The 23,139-nt window shown below is 68.4% G+C and overlaps 1 protein-coding gene across 3 annotated transcripts in view; it reads right to left on the bottom strand.

The window, feature by feature from the left end:
• Positions 1-23,139, bottom strand: part of TBC1D22A (TBC1 domain family member 22A) — a 78,787-nt gene that overhangs the window by 44,397 nt on the left and 11,251 nt on the right. For 2 of the 3 annotated variants that reach the window (XM_045834918.1, XM_045834920.1), the window contains exons 1-5: positions 20,388-20,612; positions 14,046-14,102; positions 12,970-13,271; positions 11,209-11,385; positions 2,664-2,734 (exon numbers count right to left, since the gene is read on the bottom strand). In XM_045834918.1, the coding sequence (XP_045690874.1) occupies positions 2,664-2,734; positions 11,209-11,385; positions 12,970-13,271; positions 14,046-14,102; positions 20,388-20,449 (669 nt within the window). In that variant the 5' untranslated portion in view covers positions 20,450-20,612. Of the gene's footprint in view, positions 1-2,663; positions 2,735-11,208; positions 11,386-12,969; positions 13,272-14,045; positions 14,103-20,387; positions 20,613-23,139 lie in introns of those variants that run through there. The other variant, XM_045834919.1, reaches the window with a different exon arrangement.

Consider the following 23,139-nt stretch of genomic DNA (forward strand, 5'->3'; position numbering starts at 1 on the left):
TCTTCGCCTGGGAGGCGCCTGCACAGGTGCTGCACGGGAGCCCTGCCACACACGCTGTCCTCCCGCGGCTCCTCTCCCTGCTGACACGTGTCCCCACTGACGGGTCTCGGGGCCGCCCCGACTGGCCCAGAGCCCCGGTCGCTCAGTGTTTGTGCTCAGCCCCGGCCACCAGGGGCCTAATAAAGCTTCCTCCCCACCGCATCTCACTTCCAACCCTGACCACGCCTCCCGGTCAGCAGCAGGTGCTCCAGGGGCCGCCACCGCCCACTCTGGCAGCGAAGCCTTGCTGGGACCTGGCCGCTGTGCACGACAGGGGCGGAGCTGCGGGGCTGGGGGACCCCCGACCGCGGGAGCCACTCACGCAGGCGAACGCTCTGCGCTTGTGCACAGCCCTTGCAGGGAAGGCCCGCCGCACCTGCGCTGCTCGCAGAGCCCTCCCCCGGGCCCCCCACCCTGCCCTGCACGGGGTGCCCAGTCCCGGCGGGGCCAGCGGGAACCCAGGGAGCCGCGCCCTCTTCAGGCCAGAGGTGTCTTCGGAGACGGCGTGTGGGGGCCCGGGCACCGGCTGCGCCCGCCGTGACGACGGCGCCATCCAGCCCCAGGCTCGGTGCTCGCAGAAGGGCCGCCCCAGGTCACGCCTCTCTCGGCCCTCGGGGCCGGAGGCACCAGCTGAGCACCGAGAAGGGGGCCGCTCTGCCCCAGGCCCCAGCGACGGACAAGGGGCAGGCCCGCGCCGCCTCAGATCCCGAGCGGGGGGCCGGGCCGACCCGGGGCTCGGGGCCGAGGCTCCGTGCACAGTCCACAGGAGCAGGTCCCGCGCGTGCTGTGAGCCACACAGACACACGTGCAAACATGCACACACGCACCCCGGACGCAGGAATGCCAAGGACGGGCACCTGCGGGTGGACACAGGCCGCACCGGCCTCCTTTCCCACACTTGCCGGAGCCCCAGGGGGCACTCGAGGCCCCACCCACCTCCCTGTCCAGGCCCAACCCCTCGAGCAGTGGTCGGCGCACACGTCCGGGTCGGGGTTGGCGTCTAAGGTGGAGAAGAAGCCGGGGGGCCGGGAGAGACGGAGCCGGCGCCCCGGGGAGGGTCCCACGCCCTCACGGAGCGCACAGCGCAGCGTGGCCTGCTCGGCACCGGGCCTGACGTCCCAGCTCAGTGGTGGGCAGGCGCACGGCGCTGCTGGGCCGCCCCCACTGCCCACGGGCAGCGACGCCCAAGGGCTCCGAGGGGCAGCACAGGACGCAAAAACTCCCCGCACTCCCCAAACCTCAACGATCTTGCAGACGGACACTCGCCGAGGCAGCCAGGTCCCGAGGGCACCAGCCACGGAGCCCCCCCGCCGCGCACCCTCCTGCTGCTGCCGTTCCCACGGGGAGCACACACGCGTGGAGCACACGCGGGGGCACACGCACGCGGGAGCACACGCACGGGAGCACACGCGGGGAGCACACACGCGGGAGCACACACACGGGGAGCACACGCGGGAGCACACGCGGGGAGCACACGCACGGGGAGCACACACGCGGGGGCACACACGCGGGAGCACACGCGGGGAGCACACACGCGGGAGCACACGCGGGGAGCACACGCGGGGAGCACACATGCGGGAGCACACGCAGAGAGCACACGCGTGGAGCACACGCATGGAGCACACACACGGGGAGCACACGCGCGGGGAGCACACGCGGGGAGCACGAGGCAAGGTGAGGCCTGCAGATAACTAGGCAAGGCTGGAAATTATGCAAATGACACACATCCAGGGACGCGGCGAATCCTAAGTGACAGGACCTCGGGGACCGTAATTGCCGGATTAGCGAGCGACACACACACTGATCCTGCACGTCACACAGGGCACGCGCAGCCTCAGATGGCTCTCGGCGAGTCCCGCCCACGGACCCGCACCCCAGCAGGCCGGCGTGTGCCCCGCCCCGCCCCCGTGGAGCCCGAGTCCCCAGCCGGGGCGCCCGCAGGGGCCTGGGCATCAGTGTCTCCCAAGCGCCTCAGGAGACGCGGACACGCACCCAGGTGGGAGAGCAGACCCAGGGGGCACCCCGGAGCCGCCACAGGTCACTGCCCGGTCCCTGCCCGGCCCGGCAGCACTCAGCGGAGCCCGTGCCACGGCACAGTGCCACCCACACTCACCCTGACACCGCAGACCGCCCCGAGACCCCAGTCTGCTGAAGCGCCCGGGCCGGCAGAGGAGGCGTCCGGGGACCCTCGGAGCAGGGAGCACCCGGCTGGGAGAGCCCCGCCCCGCCGAGCTCCGGGACGGCCTGCGACCCCGCGCCGGCGGGGGTCCTGGCTGAGGGTCGTGCCCTAGACACGCTCCTGCTGAGTGGGGGACGAGGGGCAGGACCCCCACCCTGCTCCCCGGCCTGTGACAACAGAACCCTGCCCGGCTGACTGCGGCAGGGCAGCCAGGGCACAGGGGAGCGGGCCGAAGCCCAGCAGCGAGGGAAGCGCCACCTCGGCCCGGCACAGGCCAGTGTCACCGCAGTAGGCCGGCCACGTCCCGGCCAGACCCAGGGGCCGCCCCCGTGGGAGGACGGACCCCCGAGGGAGGACAGACTGGACGAGGGGGACAGGACCCCTGCAGGAGGATGGTGGGCAGGGCCAGCGGGGGCAGCGGGGGCGAGGCTGACAGGACACTCACCGAGAGGAGCTTCCAGGTGATGGGACGGACCGGCTTCGGGATCCCGGACCAGCTCAGCCGCCGCAGCTCCTCTGTGGGCGGGGAGAGACGGGAGAGAGGGTTACACACAGTGAGCAGCTCCCCCGAGCGGGCGTCCCCCCCGGGGCCCCGGGGCAGGGGGCCCCCCCCCGCAGACGAGCCCAGAGGAGCCTGCAGGGCAGAAACCCCAGACGCCGGCGTCCTCGGCACCCGAGAGGAGTCCCCCCGCGCCCCAACAGCGCTGAGATCTCAACGTCACCCGTCCCCCTGCGACTCCCAGGTCACGTCTGCGCCTGCTCCCCAGGCGTCCCCAGCACCACCCGGGGCAGGCGAGCTCCCCGGGGGCCGGCCGCCTCCCGAGGCTCCCTCCTCAGCCCCACTCCCTTCTCTGCTCCTCTCTGTCCCCCCTCAACGCCTCTTCCCCGACTTAGCCCCTGCACGAGGTTCCCCCCTTCCACTCTGCCGTGCGTGGTGGACCCGCGCGCGCAAACGCCCGGAAGAGGCACGTCTGCGGGGGCGGAAGGCAGGCCGTGGCCGCCCAGGGCTGGGAGGGCGGGGCCAGGGTTTCCCCTCGAGGACCAAGGGCCCCTGCGTGGAGTCACTCAGCTCCACCACAAACACACCGACAGCCACCGGGTCGCAGCCTTCAGTGGCCGAGCCCACCGACGCAGAAGTCCCAGAGTCTCGGATAAGGAGTCTCTAGACGCCACGTATATCCCCCCGGCTGCCCCCCGGAAGGCGGGTCTGGGACGGGCTCCTGGCTGCGTTGCCCCCCGACGCCGTCAAGCCGCAGCCGCTGTCGCGTGGCGTTTAATAAAGGACAGGTGGCTGCACGTTAGAACTCTAAGTCCTTTCGCGCCGAGGAGAGGCTTGACTTCGCTTCTGTGCTTCCCGGAGGACCCGCTGGAGACAGATCCTGGCCGCCGCCAGTTCCCGAGCCGAAAAGCACACACACACCTGCGCTGGGACTCAGCCCCGCCCCCTCGGGGAGGTGGGGCAGTGGGGCGGCCTCAGAGAGCAGCACCTGGCAGCAGGTCGCTCCATTCCCGGGCGGCGTCGGCGACGAGGCGGGGCGGCAGGCACGGCCCCTCTGACGCTGCGATGCTCCGGGGTCAGCGGGGACAGCTCCCCCAGCGGCCGCTGGAAGAGCTTTCCGCCACAGCCGCGTGTCTGGCCAGGACCCTGAGGGTGACCCCACCCCTTCCGGTTCCCTGTCCCCACGCACTGGCTCCCTGGCCCACACCCCTCCCCCTGGAGGAGCCCCCGGACGCCACCCGTGGCTGAGGGAGCTGCAGAGGAGGAGCTGGACACGGCCCGGAGAAGGCCCGAGGACGGGCTCGTCGGGGATGGGCTGGGTCACTCCCAGCCGAGCTGCAGTGCGACGGCGAAGGCAAGGCAGCATGGCGCATGGCCTCCCACGTGAGCGCCCAGAGGAGGCTCGAGGGAGACACCCAGGGACGGGGCCAGCTGACCACAAGCCGCTGCTGGCCCCCGGTCCGACCGGCTGCGTCGTGCCAGAGCCTCCACCCGGGGTGGGGGGGGGCGACTCCCCATCCACTGCTGGCCCCCGACCCGACCCGACCCAGGGGCCCTGCCCTGCCTCCCCGCCTGCGCCCACGCCGCCTCCCCACACCGCGGCGCTCACCCCTTCCTTCCCCGGCGCCCACGCCCGCTCCTGCCAGCACAAGCTGCACCCGGGCTCGGTCAGTCTGCACCACGCCCAGGGCCCCCCAAGCACAGGGCGGCACCCGCACCCCGGCCTCACGGCCCTGCAGGCCAGGTGACGAGAGGGAACCGGCGGCAGCAGCAACCCCCCACCTATGAAGTGACAAGCACGCGGCACAGGCTCCGTGGGTTTGCGGGAGTCCAGCCCGCGCTCCGCGCAGGCAGGGGCGCCCACACGCCACCCTGCGCCAGGGGGACAGCGGGGCGTAACTGGGAACCGTGCCAGGGCCCCGCGGGGGCACGAGGGGGCGGGCCTCCCGGGCCCCCGACAGCACAGCCCAGCACACGGGTGGGGAGGACACACTGTGCCGGGCGAGGAGGGGGCCGGGGCCGTCGCCGGCTGCGATTCACCCGCCGCGCCAGCACCGCGCTGTCCCGCCGCGCCGGCCGGGTCTTCCACGTTCTAGCGCCTGTTTCCGTGTGCGGCTAGCAGTCAGCAGCCTGAGCAGCGGGCTCCTGAGTCTGGTGCAGCGCGGGCTGAGCGAGCAATTAGGAGTCCGGTTTCGGGGACGTTAAACGCCGGGGTCTGATCTCTGGCCCGGGAGCGGCAGGCGGCCGCTCCCGTCAAGCGAGAGCCGCCGGCGTTTGATCCCCTCCTGCCTGTGCCGCCGGGAAGGGGGAGCCGGGGGAGCAGCCGGAGCCACTTCAATGGGCGGCAGAGATGACACGGGTCTCCGCCGGGCGGCCCGACAGAGGCGGAGAGGAGGATGGAGCACAGGGCGCGGGGACAGTCTGGTCTGACAGGGCGAGGGCGGGAGCAGCTGCGGCAACAAGCTCACACAGGCACAAAGGGGCACGGGCTCGACGGTGACCCCCGCTGCACTCTGGGTAGAAGCGGTTCGCGCCTTCTACCCAGCAGAACGGGACGTGGAACGGGGCAGCCCGAGTGGCGCGGGAGGAGAGGCCGCCAGGCCCAGGCCGGGCCGGGGACGTCTCCCCGGGGGCCAGTCTCCCGCCCCGCCCCCTGGGGGCAGTTCCCAGGCCCCTTTCCCAGAGGAGGGCCTGAGACCCAGTCTGGGGCCCTCCGTCCACGCCTCGTGCACAGGCCTGAGCTCAGGCCCGGCGGCCAGGGCGCCGCGCCCGGTGACCACCGCCCACAGCAGCAGCGACGCCCCCAGGACCGCTCTCACTGCGAGTCGCAGCAGCTCTGGGGGGCCGACCCCGCCGTGGGGAAGCACACGCCACCACACGCCACGTACACGAGCCGTGCAGACGGGCGGAGGAGCACCGGGCGCCCTGCCCGGCGGACCTGGCTGCCACACCCCGCGGCGGACAACCCCGGCCCTCGTCCCCTGACAGCTGCCTATCTGGGAAGCGCCTCGGCGTCAGCCGCAGCACCCCCTCCCTCCCCGGGCCGGCACCCCCGCCCCCCTGAGCCCCCAGGGACACCCTGCCGGCCCGCCCTGTGGCGGCGGCGGCTGCAGTGTCGCCGCAGCGAGGCACCCGGTCCTCCAGGAAGCCTGGACACCGGCGGCCCCGCGCGCCCACCCCCCTCCCGGCCCCCCCAGCGCAGGAGCCCGGGACGCCGAGCACAATGGTTCCGGGGCGCTCGACAACTTCTGCGCCCGCATCACTCATCCCGCGGCACGAAACTGTTATTTCACCGAGATTACTGTAAATCGCTACACGGAGAGCTGGCTCGCACGAACAATTAAATGATAGATATGATAAACTAGATTTATAAGCTTTGTGTTCCCGAGACGTAAATTCCTTGAGTGATGGAGCCCGGCGGAGCCGGAGGACTCCTCCCCGGCGCCGGGCCCGCGGGCCGGCAGCTCCCCCGTCAGCCCCGGACGGGAACTGGCTGCGAGCACAAACGCGAAACAGGAGGCCTAATATCGCCATGGCAACCGCAGCAACTTGTTTCGAAAATGAATAATAGCTCTGTTAGGTGCTTCATTAAAATTTCCTCAACCGCAGACGGCCCTGCGTCTCCTGAACGGAACAAAGGCGCACTCGGGGCCCACGCAGGAGACTGGACACGACGCCAGGCCCGCCGGCGCCCGGCGCCGACACCCGCCTGCAGGAGGACGGCGCCCAGTCCGCTGCCCGAGGAGCCTCCTCGCCCCTGCCCCGCTCTCCAGAGGCACATCCATCACCCAGGGAGCCGGTGGGGGGGGGGGTGACACACTGTGTCCCCAGGGCAGCCTGGGGCCCGCCGCCCCCCAAGCCGGGCTCCCCTCCTCCTCTCCACCAGGGACCCTGTGAGGGCCACCACCTGCCACCTCACTCAGACGGACCGTCACCCCTGTGACTGCCTGAGGACCCCACGGGGCCCCGGCGGGACCACCAGCTGCCGCAGAGCCCTTCCTCCCAGCTGTGCCCCCGTCCCGAGGTCCCCCAGCCCCCACAAGCACCGCCAGCCCCGGCCAGTCCGGCCTCCACGCCCACCCTCTGCAGCGGGTCCTCCCCGGCGACCCCCTGGCGGTCGCATGCCCACCACAGGCCCCTTCTCGGGTGCCACGCCCGCACCCACTCGGCCCAGCCCGGGTGTGTGTGAGGACACCAGCGGGCACGCGGGTGGGCACACGGGCTGCCCGGAGGCGCCACAGAGGCACACGGCGACCGCCGCGAAGCTGGCGACCGGCCCGGCGGAGGCACAGTGTGCTGCCCAGTTTCCTGATCTCAGCGGTGGCAACCGCGCAGACCACGGCAGGGCAGGCCCGGGGGACACTCCTCCGTCACTGTCCTCACCCCGGCCCCTCCGGTGGCCCCGGGAGAGAAGCGCGGGCCGCCGTGCGACGGGGCGGTGCCCATCGCTGGGCCCCGCCTGCCTCCCTGCAGCGCCACAAGGGGCAGAGTCCTCAAGCCCACACCGGTCAGAACACACGCCCCAACACCGGCCCAGAGAAACGGGCGCCGAATACCAACCGCACAGACACAGACGGCGCCCAGCACACGGGGAAAGAAAACCCGGCCCAGCCTCAAACACGGGCGTGTGGGCACCAGGATGTTTGAGGCAGCGTGGGGGACGTCAACCGCGGAGCAAGAGGGGTGGCCGAATACGACGAGGGACACCCCCCGACCAGGGACACCCCCCCGACAAAGGACACGGCGCGGTCACGGAGCGCCCGCGGGCGGAAGAACGTTCAACCGCAGGAGAGGGCCCGCGACTCGCTGCTCGACGGAGAAAGAACGCCGAAGTGTCTCTCGGCCCAGACGAGCTCCTGTTTCAGAAATGACTTTTCATATTGCATATTTAATATGTGAGGACGGTTTTTATTTGAAACAACTCGCTGTAATCTCTTCTGGCAAGGAGGTGTTACATAATTCATCGCAACGGAGAAAACAAATTTCTCCGCATCTCTGCTCCGCTCCCAGTGTCTCGGGGGAGAGCGCCGAGGGGTGGGGCCGAGGCCCTGCTGGCTCTTCTGTGTGCTGGGGGGCGGGGGGAGGGGGCCTGCTCTGAGCAGTCAGGTAACCGAGGGGGGCGGGGCGCCGCACCCACCACCACCCACCACCATAGCTGGGACGGGACCAGAGAGCGGACCCCACAGAAGAAAGGCCCCTGCAAGAGATTCCTGGTGACGGGGAAAAAACGTTTCTTTTGGAACTTGCACGTTCAGCGGACGACTCAATCATGCACACGACTATCAAGCTGACCCCCCGAGGCCCCCCGTCCCCCACGAGGCCTGCTAGGCCGCACTCACTCCAACGACGTGTTTTAAGGCAAAACGGAGGCAGAAGCAGCGAGCTCCCCGAGGAGGTCGGCACGGGGAGAAAGGGGCGCTGTGCCAGCCAAGTGGGTCCCCGGGGTCTCTCCTTCCGGCCAGCTGAGGCCCGCCCCCCAACCTCCAGCCCCTCCCCGCACGGCCGGTGTCCCCTCCCACAGCTCTCAGTCCCGCCCGCGTCCAGTCCTGCCCTTTCTCCCCCCATCTGTTGTGTCTTGGAGGGTGGACCCATTCCCAAGGCCCAGCCCCAGCCCTCAGGGCCCCCGTGGACAGCCCTTCCCCCACAGCACCTCTGGTCACCAGCAGGTCCACCTCTGGAGGCTCAGAACACTCGCCGCACGAGCCCCCCACGCTCTCCATCTCCTGTGCCACCCCCCGCCCCCAGCCACCTGACACAGAGCACCTCTGAACAGAGAGGAGAGCTGGAGTGTTGTTATGCAAGCCCTCAGGGGCCACTCGAGTTTTTAAACACTGCATAATGTAGCTTTTTCAATGAAAAAAACCCAGTAAACAAAAGCGGAACTGGGCATCACCCGCCCCCAACCTTCACGTGAGAAGCCCCCCTGCCCCCCACCGGCCCCCCAGCCCCGAGCACCGAGGGGCGTTTCCCCTAGTGCCACTCACACTGCGTTTCTGACACCATTAGCCACGCCGCGACTTTGATTAAGCATATAAATTAAGTGTTGATTCAGACAGATATACAGTTTTAATAACAATTTTAAGTAAAGATCGTTCTGAAAACACACAGCCATTAGGAGTGATGGTCACGAAGACTGGAGACACGGGAGAGGCTCACGACGTAACGCTGGCTGGGGAACCACGAGGCACAAGTCACACCCACGTCCGCGCCGCCTCTGTGAAAACTCGCTGTGGGGGTCCCGGGGGCTGGCAGGGGTGGGGCACACCTCGCCAGCACGGCCGCCCACCCACCGGGTGCCGGGCGCACTGCGGCGCCACCTCATGCGCTTCCGGGGCAACCCGGAGGCGAGCACCGCGACCCCACTCACACGCGAGGCAGCTGACGCCGAACGATTGAAAACCAAAACCAAGGCCACTCTGCTAGCGAACGGCGACGCGTGGCCGCGCCCAAAGGGACCCAAAGCCCACCCTCTTGTCCCCGCCCCGCGCCCGTCCCCAACACGCTGAGACTTGCGGTGGCAGGGTGACTGGCGACTGTGGTTTCCCACCCGCTACCTATCACGTGGGGATTCTTCTGGAACTACATGGGTGAGGTGACACGTGGAGGAGGATGGGTTTAAAAGATATCCTCAGCCCCGGCTGGTGTGTCTCCGTGGACGGAGCGCAGGCCTGAGAACCAAAGGGCTGCAGGTTCGATTCCCAGTCAGGGCACGTGCCTGGTTGCGGGCCAGGTTCCCCAGTAGGGGGCGCACGAGAGGCAACCACACACTGATGTTTCTCTCCCTGTCTGTCTCCCTCCCTTCCCCTCTCTAAAAATAAATAACTTTTTTTTTAAAGATATCCTTATCTCACTTTTCAGAGCATGTTGTAATGACAAAACGACACTCATTTTTTAAGCATTCGAGGCAAATGTGAATGAACTTTTCCCTTTAGGACCAAGTTAAACACACACTGCGATTTCTCCGGAAAGCTCTCACTCGGTGTCAGTATCCCAGGAGTCGGCTCAAAACCAAAGCCAAGGCCTCTCCTGGCACCGCGTCGGCAGTCCCGGTGCCTCGGGGCAACGGTGACGCCCGGGCGCCCTCCACTCCCTACGCGATCCAGCGTCCTCTTCCCTCTCGGCAGCCGGGGGGACGCTTCCCCCGACCTCGGGAACCGCATTCCCACGGCCCACGGCCCGTGCGCAGTACTGCCCACCGGACTCCTCCCCACCCCCACGCCCGCCCTGCGGCTCCAGTCCCCGGAAGCCCCCCCCACCCCCGCTGTCCCGCCCTCGCCAGCGTGGTCCGTCCTCACCGCACCCCCACAGGCAGACCCTCGCGTCCCCGCACGGGGCACAGCAGCACGAGAGAGCGGCGAGGCTGCAACCGGCGGCCGGCAGGGCGAGGGGCAGGGCCTCAGCGGGGACGGGGACGGGGACGGGGACGGGGACGGCGGTCAGCGCGTGAACTCGGTGCCGGCCGGGCGCGCCCCGGCTCTGCCGCCGCTGTGACCGTGCGGAGAGAACGTCCGGTCCTCGGAGGCACCCAGCGGCACGGCCGGGGGCAGGGGACAGGCCGGGGACGAGGGCACACAGGGCGTGCGCGGCACAGGCGGGGGACGGAGGTGCGCAGGCGCAGCGAGGGTGAGTCTGGGCGGACGGCCCGCTCCCACCGCTCCCCTGGGAGCCCCGGGCTGCGTCAGAATCCGAAGGTTCGGGCCACGCGTGCCCGGGCCACCCGCGGGCACAGGCACCTGGGACGAGCCGGGGAGGGGCTGGGCGGTGTGGGGGAGAAGGGACCCCGGTGCCGGAGCAGCACCTCACAGCTGCAGGGCCGCCCTGTGCTGCCCCCGAGGGAGGGGCTCTGCCACGTCCACGGGCCTCGTGCGCCACCTGCTGGCTGAGCAGGGCGCTGCCGGCCCCGGACACCCAGCCCCCAGAGCTCCCCTCTGGCACTGCCTCCCCCCAGCCCCGCCCGACCTGTGAGGGCGTCGGCAGCCACCCTGGACGCTGCAGTGCCCAGCGGAATGCCCCTCACGGCGTGCACGCCACAGAGAGGAGACTCGTAGCTGCAGGCCCTCGGGCCCGTGCGGCGCCCCAGCAGACACACCCGAGCTGGTGCCCCCGAGCGTCCCCACGGGTCTCGTGGCCCATGGGCTCCACAGCGGCGCCTGCGGGCAGCACCCACAGCCTGCAGCACCCACAGCCCGCCGCCCTCCAGCCCACTGGGAGACCCCGGCTAGAGGGGCATGCTTGGCAGCGGCCTGCCAGTCCGCAGAGCTGTGTCGGCGTGCACCGAACAGCGAGCCGTCCGCCTGCCCGGCCGCACCGGCTCGCCCAGGGCGGCTCTGCGAAGCCAGGAGGGCACCGCCAGGGCCCCGGGAAGGAGGAGCAGGAGCTACGCGGTCCGACGGCGTTGGAAGCACATTGACACGACCCGTCTGAACGGGAACCTCCCCAGGGAAGACAGGCAGGAAAGGGCCACAGACAGCCCTCCACCCCCGGCACTTACCCAGGTCGGTGTTGGGGCCGGCGAGCAGCTGCCTGAACTTGTCCAGCCGGGAGGCCTCCCTCTCACTCAGCGCCGAGCTGCTGAGGGTGCTGGGGTCGCACGGCCCGCCTGGTGCGGCCATCGGGGAGTGGGGGAGGGACTGGGACCGCTGCAGCGGGACGGTGCTGCCGGCACCTTCTGCAGAGGGAGAGGGAACGGGGTGAGGGCGGCCGCACGGCCTCCGGACGGCCATGCTCCCCACGGGGGGCCGCGCCGGCCCTGGCTCCCCGAGTGAGCGGCGCGGCCCTGGCTTCGGGGGCAGTAAAGTGAAACGCGCCAACACCTGTGATGGCCACCCTCCCTTCTACCAGCGGGGTGTCATTCACCAGTGACACGGACACGCCCCAGGTAAAAGCAGGACGGTGACAGCCAAGTGACTGCAGACCACCTCCAGGCTGGGCAGCGGCGGGGGTGGCCCTGTCAGGCCTGCCGGAGTGGGGCTGGGAGGAGGGTCCTGAGTGGGTCGGAGGAAAGCCCCGGTGGGCGCCGTGATGGGAGCGCAGTGCAGGAAGGCGCCGTGGACAGAGGCGCAGGCCCGGGCCCGCCAGGGACCAGGACGTGGCGAGGCCCAAACCCACCGTCCCCAGAGCCCAAGACCCCAACGCCTGACTGAGCCCCCCCAACACCCCCGAGCTCCACGGGGAAGCAGAGAAAACCAAACCCCACCGCAGGGCGGGGGCAGGGGTGGGGGCCGAGTGCCCACTTGCCCAGCCCTCGCCCCGGGCCCGGGGTCAGCAGCCCAGGACTGGGGACAGCCCAGGGGAAGGGCCGAAGGCTCCCAGGTCACTGGACAAAGAGCCACCAGGACCCACAAAAGACCCCACAGCAAGAGGCCCAGGGCTAAACCCCATGGAGCCGTCCCACCTTCAAACTGAAATTTAAAATGGAGTGAAAAATAAACTCCCAGAAACGAGAAGGAACAAACCCCACGGAGGAAGTGGGCCCCCACCCACGGGTGGCAGCTGCTGCTGGGCGGCAGGCGGACAGCACCCGCTCCTGCCTCCCCAGCTCATTACACCGACAGGGGCCCTTGGACACGAGACCACAGCCTCCGGGCAGAGTCTGCCCCAGACCAGCCTCCCAAAACGCCTGCAGAAGTGGGCCCAGAGGAGAGAGCAGTGCCGCCCCTTCCCCCGGCTCTGGCTCCTCCCCCCCCCCCCGTAGCACCCACGGGCGGCCACGCCGCAGGCCTCCACAGGAAGGGCGGCCACGCTGGGTTTCGGAACCGAACCTGCCGGACGTCATTTCTGTCGTCGTAGCGACCACCCCGGAGTCGCCACCATACCACGGAAGGACCCGCTCGCCCTTGAGCAGAGCACACGCCCGGGCCCCTCTAAGGTGGGGTAGCAGATCGGGGAGGGCAGCACCGTCCCCGGGGGAACAGGGAGAGCGGGGGCCGGGTCTCCCCGTCCCTGTGGGTGGGTAGCACGGGGACATCCACGCCGCCCCCCTCTGCTCCCCGCCACAGGAGGCCCATGAGGAGCCGGCCGCCTGGGCCCGGGGGGGGAGGGGGGGTCCTCCCGAGAGCTCTCGGTGCCGGTGCTCAGTCCCAGACTCCAGCCCCCGGAGAGGAGCACGGTGGCTCCTCCCGCCTGGGAAGGCCCGGGGCCACCGGGGTGAGGGCCCTCAGGGCCCTCAGGGTCGTCAGGGCGGGGCCACGCCGTCCCCAGCAGAGGGGCCGTCTCCCTCTGCGAACCGCACCCAGCCCGAGTGCCCGCCCACCTGCGGGACAGGCCGTGTGGCTCTCGCTGACGGACTTCACCAGCCGCAGGTCCCCTCCGGGGACGGGCGGGGGCTCCTGCCGCTTGAGCTGCTCCTGCCGCTGGCTGTGGCTGCGCAGCACGCGGCGGGCCGTCTCCATGACCACCTCGGAGTCCAGGCTCTCGGCCGCCATGGCCAGCAGCCCGTCGTCATCCTCGCCGGCGTCCCAGGCGTCGCTGGTGTTGCTCTCGAACTCCTGGAAGGTGCTGACCCTCTTGGCCTTCACGGGCGTGGGGGGCGCCTTGGGCGCGGCCTTGAGCAAGCTGCAAAAAGCACAGGCGGTCTCACCGGGCGGACGCCAGAGGGGGACCCCCGGGGAGAGGAGTGTGGTTTGCGGCGTCACGGGAGCCGGGAGGGCGGGGAGAAAGCGGGCGCGGCTCACCCGGCCGGGAAGGCCCTGGGGACACGGAGGGGAGGGCCCCCCGCCATGCGGCTCCCCCTGGGACAGAGGGCACCCGGCTGACCCCTGACCTCGCCTGGCCAGGACCCGCCTTCTCTCGTCACAGTGTCCCCACCCTCCGCCCGAGGCAGCGCTGGGGGTGGGGGCAGAGACCACCCACGGAGCATGACCTTTGGGGGTACAGACGGGGATACGAGACCCCCGCTGTGCGACTGCAGGCGACATCGGCCGCTCTGTGTCTGTAACTTCTGGGGCAGGGCCACCCTGCCCCCCCCCCGCCCGCCTGCCCCTGGCGGGGAGCCGGACACAGGGCCGAGCAGGCCTCGGGCAGCCGAGCAAGGCGCCGTGCAGAGCGAGGGAGATGAATCCCCTGCATCCAGGCGCCGGGTGAGGCGCGCCAGCAGGGGGCTCCAGCCCCGTGTGCCCTGCACAGGCAGCCCCGCTCCGAGCCGTGGCTCCCACGTCTGTCTATGCACAGGGGGCGCGCCGGACAAGGCCAGCAGTGTCTCCCACCAGCCAGTGCTGGACACACGTGTGCTGACCCAGCAACCACGCCCTCCCCCCCCCCGGAACGCCAGAGGCCGCCAGAGCCGCCGGCCCGGCCCCCCCCCTCGCCGGAGAGCGAGGCTTCACTCACGTGCCGTGTAACAGCGGGTCAAAGGGGGGGTGCTGGGCGCCGTACACGTGCTGGATGCTGTTCAGAAAGAACGGGGAGACACGTTAGCTCCTTCGCAGGCCCCCCCCCGCCCCGGGAGAAAGGCCGGCTGAGAAACCCAGGAGCCTGAGGGGGGCGACTGCCCGTCAGCGGCCCGGGCTGCCCTCGGCCGGTCTGGGCAGATGAATGGCCCCACACAAGCCCACAGCCTGCAAACAAGCAGGCATTCAGCCCTCCCTGCCCGAGAGCGCGCCAGCCTCTGGCACCAGCCGCAGGACCTGCGGGAGCCGCCAGCCACTCGGCAGCGGGGACAGTCCCGGCAGCCTCTGCGCGCGGACGCGGCCACAGGCGGGACAGCACACGGACCCGCGATGCCTGTCAGGAGGCTCCGGCTGCCCCGTTCTGTCTGAAGACGGAGCGCAGAGCGCAGAAAGGACAAACACCACTCTTCAAAGACTTACCGGTTTCGTTCCATAGTCTCACCCTCCCGGAGCACATTTAACCAATGAGAGATGGTAACAAAGTAACCAAGTGGCAGACACCCAGCGAGCGAGCCGCCCACACCCTCCTCCTGGGGATGTCCGGGCGGGGTCTGTGCACGCGGGTCCTCCCTGTCCGATGGGAGAGGCTCGTACGCCCCTGGCCCTCGCTTCCCCGCTTCCTGCCCGGAACACAGATGCGAGGCCTGGGGTTCCACAGCCGCTGTGCCACCGGGAGAAACGTGCGGGAGGGCTACGGCACCCAAGACGGGGACGGGGTGTGGGCCTCTGGGGACAGCGCCGCGCCGCCCGCCTGGGAACCGCCCCCAGACACCACGCAGGGAGCAGGCCAGCCCCCGAGGGCAGCGACCGCGCACACGGCCACGGACCGTCCAGCGTGCGGACGACCTGCCTGCTGCCCTCCGCCGGCGCGGATGGACGCCCTCCGGTGTCACCTGGCGACGACACATCAGGTCTGCTTCCCGGAGCCGTTCCTGCTCCTCAGCTCACCGGAGCCGCCTCTTCACTCCGCACACACTCCCCGGGGTGCCCAGGACAGACGCCGCGCGCCCACGCCGACACCGGCGCGGCAGCGTCCACGCAGGGGTATCAGTGAGGCCAGAGGAGCGGAGGCAGCCCACTGCCACCAGCAGGCACACGGGCAAACAGTGCCTGCCCCCCCCCACACACACACACACATTACGGGTCCGACGCAGCCGCCAAACGAAGAGCCGACACACGCCGAACAGGACCCGCCCCGGCTGCTGCGTGCGACGTGCGAGAAGCCGGCCACGCTTTCATCCACGTGAGACGTCCCAGAACTGACGCATTGCAGGGGCCGAGAGTAGACGGGCGCTGCCTGCCGAGGGGAGGGGCGGGGAGCACAGAGTCCCCCCCCCAAGGGGAGGACGAACAAGGGGAGCTCCCCTCTCAAGGGGAGCTCGAGAACCGGGGGGAGGGGGACCCGGCCTCGGGGCGCACACACAGGAGTGTATCCCCGAACCCACACTTTGAATGAGTAAAGGGTGCTGCATGTGACTTTAAAAGGATGGATGGCATGTGAGTCTCAACACAGATGTGAGTTTTCTTTAAAGACGATAATAGAGCTTCTACTTGTTTCTTTTGGGGTCTCTCCTGGACCCCGCCCGGTGCTCCGAGGAAGCCCAGACCGGCCGCATCGCCTGCCCCGTGTGCGAGACGCACAGGTGGGCTGAGGTCCCCCGCCACACACAAACAGGAGGGGGCCAGCCCTGTTCTCTCGGGGTCCCCGGCTCCCAGACGCCCAGGGGTGCCCCGCACACCACGGGGCAGACACGCCACGCCCGCTGTCAGGTCTGAACTCCTGCTGCACGGAGACCATGAGAGTTTTTCTTAGCAAAAAAAAATGTATATATATACACACACACACACCCATATACAAATGTATATGCGTATATACATATGTATATATATACACATAAACAGCTTGCCTAGATCAAGCACAACCCATCAGTTATGGTCCCTTTCCGGAAACTTCAAGGAGGCATCCCTGACCTTGGTAGGGGTTCAGAAAGAACGGGGAGACACGTTAGCTCCTTCGCAGGCCCCCCCCCCGCCCCGGGAGAAAGGCCGGCTGAGAAACCCAGGAGCCTGAGGGGGGCGACTGCCCGTCAGCGGCCCGGGCTGCCCTCGGCCGGTCTGGGCAGATGAATGGCCCCACACAAGCCCACAGCCTGCAAACAAGCAGGCATTCAGCCCTCCCTGCCCGAGAGCGCGCCAGCCTCTGGCACCAGCCGCAGGACCTGCGGGAGCCGCCGGCCACTCGGCAGCGGGGACAGTCCCGGCAGCCTCTGCGCGCGGACGCGGCCACAGGCGGGACAGCACACGGACCCGCGATGCCTGGGTCCCTTCCAGTGTTAGGGATCAAAAGGCCTGGGTTCAAGTCCAACCCCAGCAGCCGGGAGCCGGCCCAGCATTAACCACGTCCCTTCTCTGAGCAGACGCCGCCCCGCCCGGGAGCGGGAATGAGAACGCGCAGGCAACGAGGGGGCTGCGCGCACACGCACGCCTGCGGTCTGAACCCCGCACAGCGGCCCGCAGGCAGCGCCCACCAGGGGGGCGCCCACCCCACCCCCTCCAGGACCCGCCTCCCGCAGGGCGTCTGGACGCTCTGACGGCTGCTCGCCCGGGGGCAGGGGCACCCGGTCCGCGGCCGCCGCGTCTGCGCGTTGCGCCCCCCAGCGGCCGCCGCACTGTCACGGGCTGCGGGCCCCGCTCCTGCGCGGCGCCGACTCGTCAGTTCTCCCCGGGCACGCACGCCGCTCGCTTAGGGCGCGGGAAACGCTCCCACGAAGTTCAACCTCAGACGAAAACGAGCCTCGTTCTGTCTTATTAAAATTTCATTTCTACTCGGTCTTGCCAGCTAAAAACAGAAACAGGTTTGAGGCTGAAGCCATTTTAGGAAAATCACTGGCAACCACCCCGTTTCAGGTCACGAACCCTGCCTTTTGAAGGCACGCCACCCAATAAACGCTCACCAACTCTCGCTGCTTTAAAGCACTGCGGCGCCTCGTCATGTCACAGAGCGGCCCGGGACGCCTCCTGAGCAGGGGGTTCACACGGGTCCGCGTGGAAAACGACGGAACAGTGAGTGAGTCACACCCACGCCTGACCCCTCTTTCTGCGCCAGCAGCTCGGACACCGGCGTCTGTCCCGCCCCGAGTGCACGTGGGGACAGGGGTGCCAGCGTCTGCAGTCGGTCTGCGGAGCACCTGGGCGTCCTTCAGGAACCGAGTGACGAACCAATGAATGGGACAGGGTCACGTGACGGACTGTGGCCCAGAGGAGCCACGGCTGAGCCTCGGCTACGGGCATCAGGGCAGGTGAGTCCCGGGGCCGGTGCACTGTGCGCGGAGAAGTGCACGTTCCCAGGACAGTAACTGCAGCTCCGGAGTGGGCGTCTGCAGCACCACCGCCACGCAGCGGATAGTGCCACGCCACGCCGCCCGTGGCGCAGTCCGCCCCACGGAGCCGCCGCAGAAACAGGCGGCCCCTCAGGCCCCAAGCCGGTCCCTGGAGGTCCCAGCGGCGCGGTGCGCCCTGAGCACTGGCCCCCCGGAAGGAGGACGGGCCGGGCTGCCCGTCACAGTGCTCACGGCCCCTGGGCCCGCAGAGACGCAGGCGATTGCCGAGCCACAAGGCCAGCTGACCATGGCCATCCCTCCACACATGACTCGGGCATGAGCACGTTCACAGTGAGCCTTTTCCTCACACAGAAAAGCCCCGTGGGCACGCACGGACACGGACACGGAGAGCGGGCTGGCGGCCACCAGCAGCCCGGGGCAGGGAAGTGGGTGGGGGACGGGTGGGGACACAGTGAGCCCGAGGGGCAGCGTGCAGACGGCGACTGCAGCGGATGACCCTGTGCAGCGTGCTGGGACGCCGCCGACGGTAAATCTCGTGTAAGTTCCCGTCGCGAGAAAAGCGAGTTTGCAGCCACGCGTGGCGGCAGCCGCTGCCGCTCCACGACAGCGAATCCCTGCGCCGGGCACCCGGAACCCTCGCAGCGCCGCGCCGCCTGCTAGTCACGCCTCGTGAAGGAGCAAGGAGTTCACTGCAGAAAACCTAGAAAACCCGCACGAGCGAAGGGTGGCTCTGAATTTAACGCGGAGGAGCACAACCCCGCCAGCATGGCAGCAGCTGCCACCAGCCCCACACCCGGCTTCCCGCACCCCTTCACTGCTGAACCCCCTTCCGCTCCCGGTCCTTGCAGCCTGCGGGGGGGCCTCCTCTGACCACCACCCCCAGATCCGAGACCTCAAGCCTGCCACCCCCCCACTAGGGGGCGGCACCACTGCCCCCACCGCCGGCATCGGCCGCACGCGCACCACCTCCCGCTGCCGGGTGCACGCCCCAAACACCGCGCCTCACACCTACTGTCCACGTCCAGCTGGACAATGACATCCCCGCCAGTCACCCCGGAAGGGCACGACAGGCCGGCCACCTCGTCACACAGAGGCCCCCCGGGCCTGCTGCTGTCCCCGCTGCCTTGCCTCCTGTGGCGTTCACGGGTTCCCAGAAAAGGTGCCACTCCAGTCTCCGCCCCCCGCCTTCCAAGGCCATCGTCCCAGGCCTGTGTGTCTGTGTCCAAACTCTCCTCTTCTTATCAGGACACCAGCTGCCCAGGCTGGTGTGACTCTGGACTGAGCACCAGCCTGCGAATCAAAGGGTCGCTGGTTCGATTCCCACTCAGGGCACAAACCTGGGTTGTGGGCCAGGTCCCCAGCAGGGGGCGCATGAGAGGCAACCACACGAGGATGTTTCTCTCCCTCTCTTTCTCCCTCCCCCTCTGTCTAAAAATAAATAATAAGATCTTAAAAAAAAAAAAAGGGACACCAGTCATTGGACCAGGGCCCGCCCTAACCCAGTGTGACCCCATCCTAGCCTGATCACATCTGCAAAGACCCCTTTTCCAAACAGGGTCACACACATGGGTCCTTGAATCTGGGGAGCACAGGACTGAACTCAAGCCAAAGAGAAATCACCAAGAGACACAGTCGCCGACCCAAAGGTCCATCCACCGTCACAGCCACACACAGGACCGCGGCTACCCGTGCCTCTCTACCAGCCGCTAGGAAGCGGTTTCTTTAGACCCAGGCAGAACTGAACCTGGAGACCCAAAACCAGCACACAAGTCCCAGTGCCCCGCGGCACCTGCTCCCAAGTCCTTGCTCTGGAGCGCTGGTCACTGCTGCCACTCGGACCTCCCGGTCTCTGCCACTCCTGAACTCCCACGGCTCCCTGCACCCCAGCCCTGGTTTGATTGGAAGGTCTTCCTGTTCTTCAATCGAGTGCAGTCCTACAGCCGGAAAGAGGGCGACCCCGCCCCCAAAGCCACTGCGTCTGAGCTGACAGCCACTCCCCCCTGCGCATCCCACCTCACGCGGCACACTCGCCGCTCCTGCCCGGACAGTGACCCGCTTACAGTTCCGCAACGGAGCGGCGGGGCTCCCTACGGGGCTGTGCTCCTGAGTGACCCTGCCTGCACTTAACTGTGCTGGGATGCCGCCGTCCGTAACACTCGGCATCGCAGACTGAAGTTTCTAAGGAGAACAGTCTGTGTCCAGAAATCGGGGAGTCCGCTCAGGGCCCCTCTGTTTCCACCAGCAGCTGGCTCCACCCCGAGAGGCTCCGCCGGGCTCCGTCCCCGCCTCCCCCAGGGCCGCGGCCGGCCGGGCGGGTTCGGTGACACGGCGATCGGACGAGGACTTTGGAGCTGCACGGCGTCCAGCGGCACCCAGGTCGCCGCGGGCACTTGTTTCTTGTTTTGTTTTATTCTATTTTTATTTGCTTCCTGCTGCCGATCAAGATAGCAGTGGGTCTGGAGGCCAGAAGGGGGGACTCGGAAACTCAGGGGAGCCTCCCACGGCCGGCCTTCCTTCCTCCGGGCAAGGCGGCGGCGGCGGACACGGGGACCAGGCCAGTCAAGTGGGTCAGAACGACCACGCCCCGGGCACAAGCCGATCCCGACTCCGCCAGACTCCGCGGCTCCACCGAGTCGGTGCCTTCCAGCACCGCTCCCCGCCCCCAACCCCGGGCGCCCCGGGAAGCGCGGAAGAGCCCGCGGAGGCTCGGGACCGACTCGCCGGCCGCTGCGCCCCCGCCTTCCAGCCTCGCTCCGACCGAGGGGCCGCTGTCACGCCCCAGACCCCACGCTCCGACCCCAGTCCCCTCCCACCCCCGAGCAGCGTCCTCGGAGACCAAGCCAGCCCGCCCCAGGCCCCGGCTGGACCCGCAGCCCAGCCCGCCGTCGCCCCACCTGACCCCTGACCCCTGACCCCGACCTGGAGCGCCCCGTCCCACCTACCTGCCCGGGACCTTGCTGTTGCTGCGCTTCCAGAACTGCTTCCTGGCCCCGTCGCTGGCCATGGCTCCTCCGCATCCCTCAGACCGACGGCCCTGACACCCCGAGTGCTGCCGGACCGCCCCCGCGGCTCTGTCCCGTGCCCCAGGGGACCCCCTCAGCCGTCCCGGGACGCTCCAGCGTAGAGCCTAGAGGCTCTTCCGCCTCCCTCCGGAAGTTGTGCCTCCGCGCACCCGGAAGTCCCGCCTCCGTCCAAGCCGTGCGAGAGGCCGGAGCGGACTCCCAACGCTATGAAAGGGCGCCGCCCGGCGGCACGGCGGAGGAAGTGCAGTGGCCGGCGGGGTCTTCATAGGGACAGGGGTCCCGACCCGAGGGCCGGGCGACGCTGCGGGCGGTGGTGGAGGCTCTGTCCGCCGCCTGCTTGAGGGAAGGGGGAGTGGGGTCAGGCCCGACATCAGCTGAGCAGCAGGGGCGCCTGAGACGTGAGGACTCCCCGCCCGTGCAGGGCCGTGCGCGTACGTGCGGTGCGTGCCAGCAGAGGATGTCAAAGGCTCGGCACCCAAAAAAGAACATGCAAGTATCGCTTTTTATACCGATGACACGTTGAAGCACTGTGTTCGGCACATTCGGCTCAGTAAAGCATATTGCTAAAATTATTTGCACGTCTTTTAACCTTTTCTTTTTAACGGGGCCACCAAACATGGTTCAGTATACAGTTTGCATTAAACTTCTTCAGCCCTGTCGTAGAGACTGAGGCGTCGGGGACCGGCCCGTCCGGCTGGGTCCGCGGCAGAACCTTCTGGGGCTCCGAGGCACCTCTCGGACGGGTCTCTTTTCAAAGAAGGACTTGGTTACGCTCTCTAGTTCAAGTCTCCCCGGCCTCCCCCCACCCCATGCCGTGCTGGTGCGTGACACCGACGGAGGGCCTGCCTCGTGCCCTGCACTGCCCTGGACACTCTGCACGGCGGGTCGCCCGCCAGCTGCCCCCCGGTGGACGCTGCCCTGGACCACGCTCATGACCCCGAGCCTTCACCCTGACTGCAACAGCGAGCCTTACCCAGCTCCCTGTGCCCCTCCCTGGGTGTCGGCGGCGCAGAAACTCCACTTCTTTAGCGTGACCTTTTCTCCTTGCTGTCCTGCGGAGTCAAGCTGGCCTCGTCCCCTACTGGGCTCCCCTGCCGCCTCCCCCCCACCCCCACAGCACGTCCACTGCCTTCCTCGGGGAGCCCGTTGCTCGGACAGTGGGGTTCTGGTGAGCCGCAAACAGCCCCAGGAACAAAGCCTTGGGGCTGGTGGCCGCGGAAACAGCGGCCGCGGAAACAGCTTCGGTCAAACTCAGTGTAACATCTGAGCCTCAGCTGTGTCCCGTGAAAGGGGACAGCCCTGCCGCCACGCCCTCAGGAAACCGGACAGATGGCACCGACATCCGGACCTGACACAGGGATCAGCTGCTTTGCCCCACGGCCCCAGCCAATCAGGGGAGCTGGTGCCCCGCCCCCACGGGTCGCTGTGACTAATGGTTTTTCCGTGTCCATCTGGCCCCTAGGAGCCTTCGGGGCAGAGCCCCAGCCCACCTGTGTCTCCGGTTGGCACCACCCTCTTAAATACACCTTTACCTTCTCGGCGGCAAGTTGGGCTTTGATGCGAGTGGGCGAACCAGCCCTTTGGTCCAGGAACAGGCACCTGCCACATTTCCCTGGCTTCCCTTCGACGGCATCTGTCTGCACACAGATCTGGAGAGAATCTGCCGATGGGACCATGCCATCTTCCGCCTCCACGCCCGGCTCGGTGGGCTCCCTGAGTGGGACATGGGTGACCACCACAGGGGCTCTCTGGGGTCCCCTTTTGTCACAGCCACAGACCCTACCCTCTCCAGGGACTTCCTCCCAGGAGTGATCTCAGGGGATCTTTGGTGACTTCCTCCGCCCCCTCAGTAGATCCTTGGGGATCCTCTGAGGCTTAGCCTCATGAACTTTCCCAGGGATCCTGTCCTTACATGACCTCAGGAATCTCCAGAGGCCTCTGACCCAGCCTCGGTGGGTCCTGGGGGACCCCTTCCTAACAGCCTCGGGGAGTCCCCTAGGATCTGATCCCAGCCCCAAGGCCCTCCCAGAAACCCTCCGAGATGGAGTCAGCTGCTAACAGCCTGGGGCTCCCCTACGGGCAGCAGCGGGGACTGCGGGGGCGGGGGTTCCCCCCAGCTCTGTTCCAGGGACTGTGGGAACCGACGCGTGAGGTCGAGCGGGACCGAGACGGCGGAAGTAGGAAGAGCTCACGGAGGACAACTGACCGTGGCTGTGACGGGCTGGAGGGAACGGTACCGTCTCGGGCCCGGTTGCTCGCTGTGACTCATTGTATCTATGGACTCAGGGCAAGGAGTGAGGCTGAGCTGCCGTCGCCCCGGCCCGGGATCCCTCCAGCCACACAGCCGACCCTGACCCCGGAGCAAGAGTCAGCCCGCGTGTTTCCGGCCAGCGCCGCGGGCTGGGAGCCCGGGGCGCAAACCTGAACAAGGGGGTAGGACTCAAACCAGAAATGTCTGTCTCCTAGCAACGAGCGTGCCGTTCCGACTTAACGTCCCCTCCGCCCTCGGTTTCTCGGGTGAGGACGGGAACAGCTCCGGGAGGCGAACCCCGGATTCCGGACTCAGGCTGCAGACTGCGCCCTGCTGCGGGGCTCCCGGAGCCGTAGCTTTTGGTGAGGGCTTGCTTCCCCTCATTCGGGTCCCAGGACAGCGGTGTTTTGTGGCTTCTCT

The sequence above is a fragment of the Phyllostomus hastatus genome, unplaced genomic scaffold, assembly GCF_019186645.2.
Source record: "Phyllostomus hastatus isolate PE091 unplaced genomic scaffold, TTU_PhHast_1.1 phas_contig_198, whole genome shotgun sequence".
In the NCBI taxonomy this organism is placed as follows: Eukaryota; Metazoa; Chordata; class Mammalia; order Chiroptera; family Phyllostomidae; genus Phyllostomus; species Phyllostomus hastatus.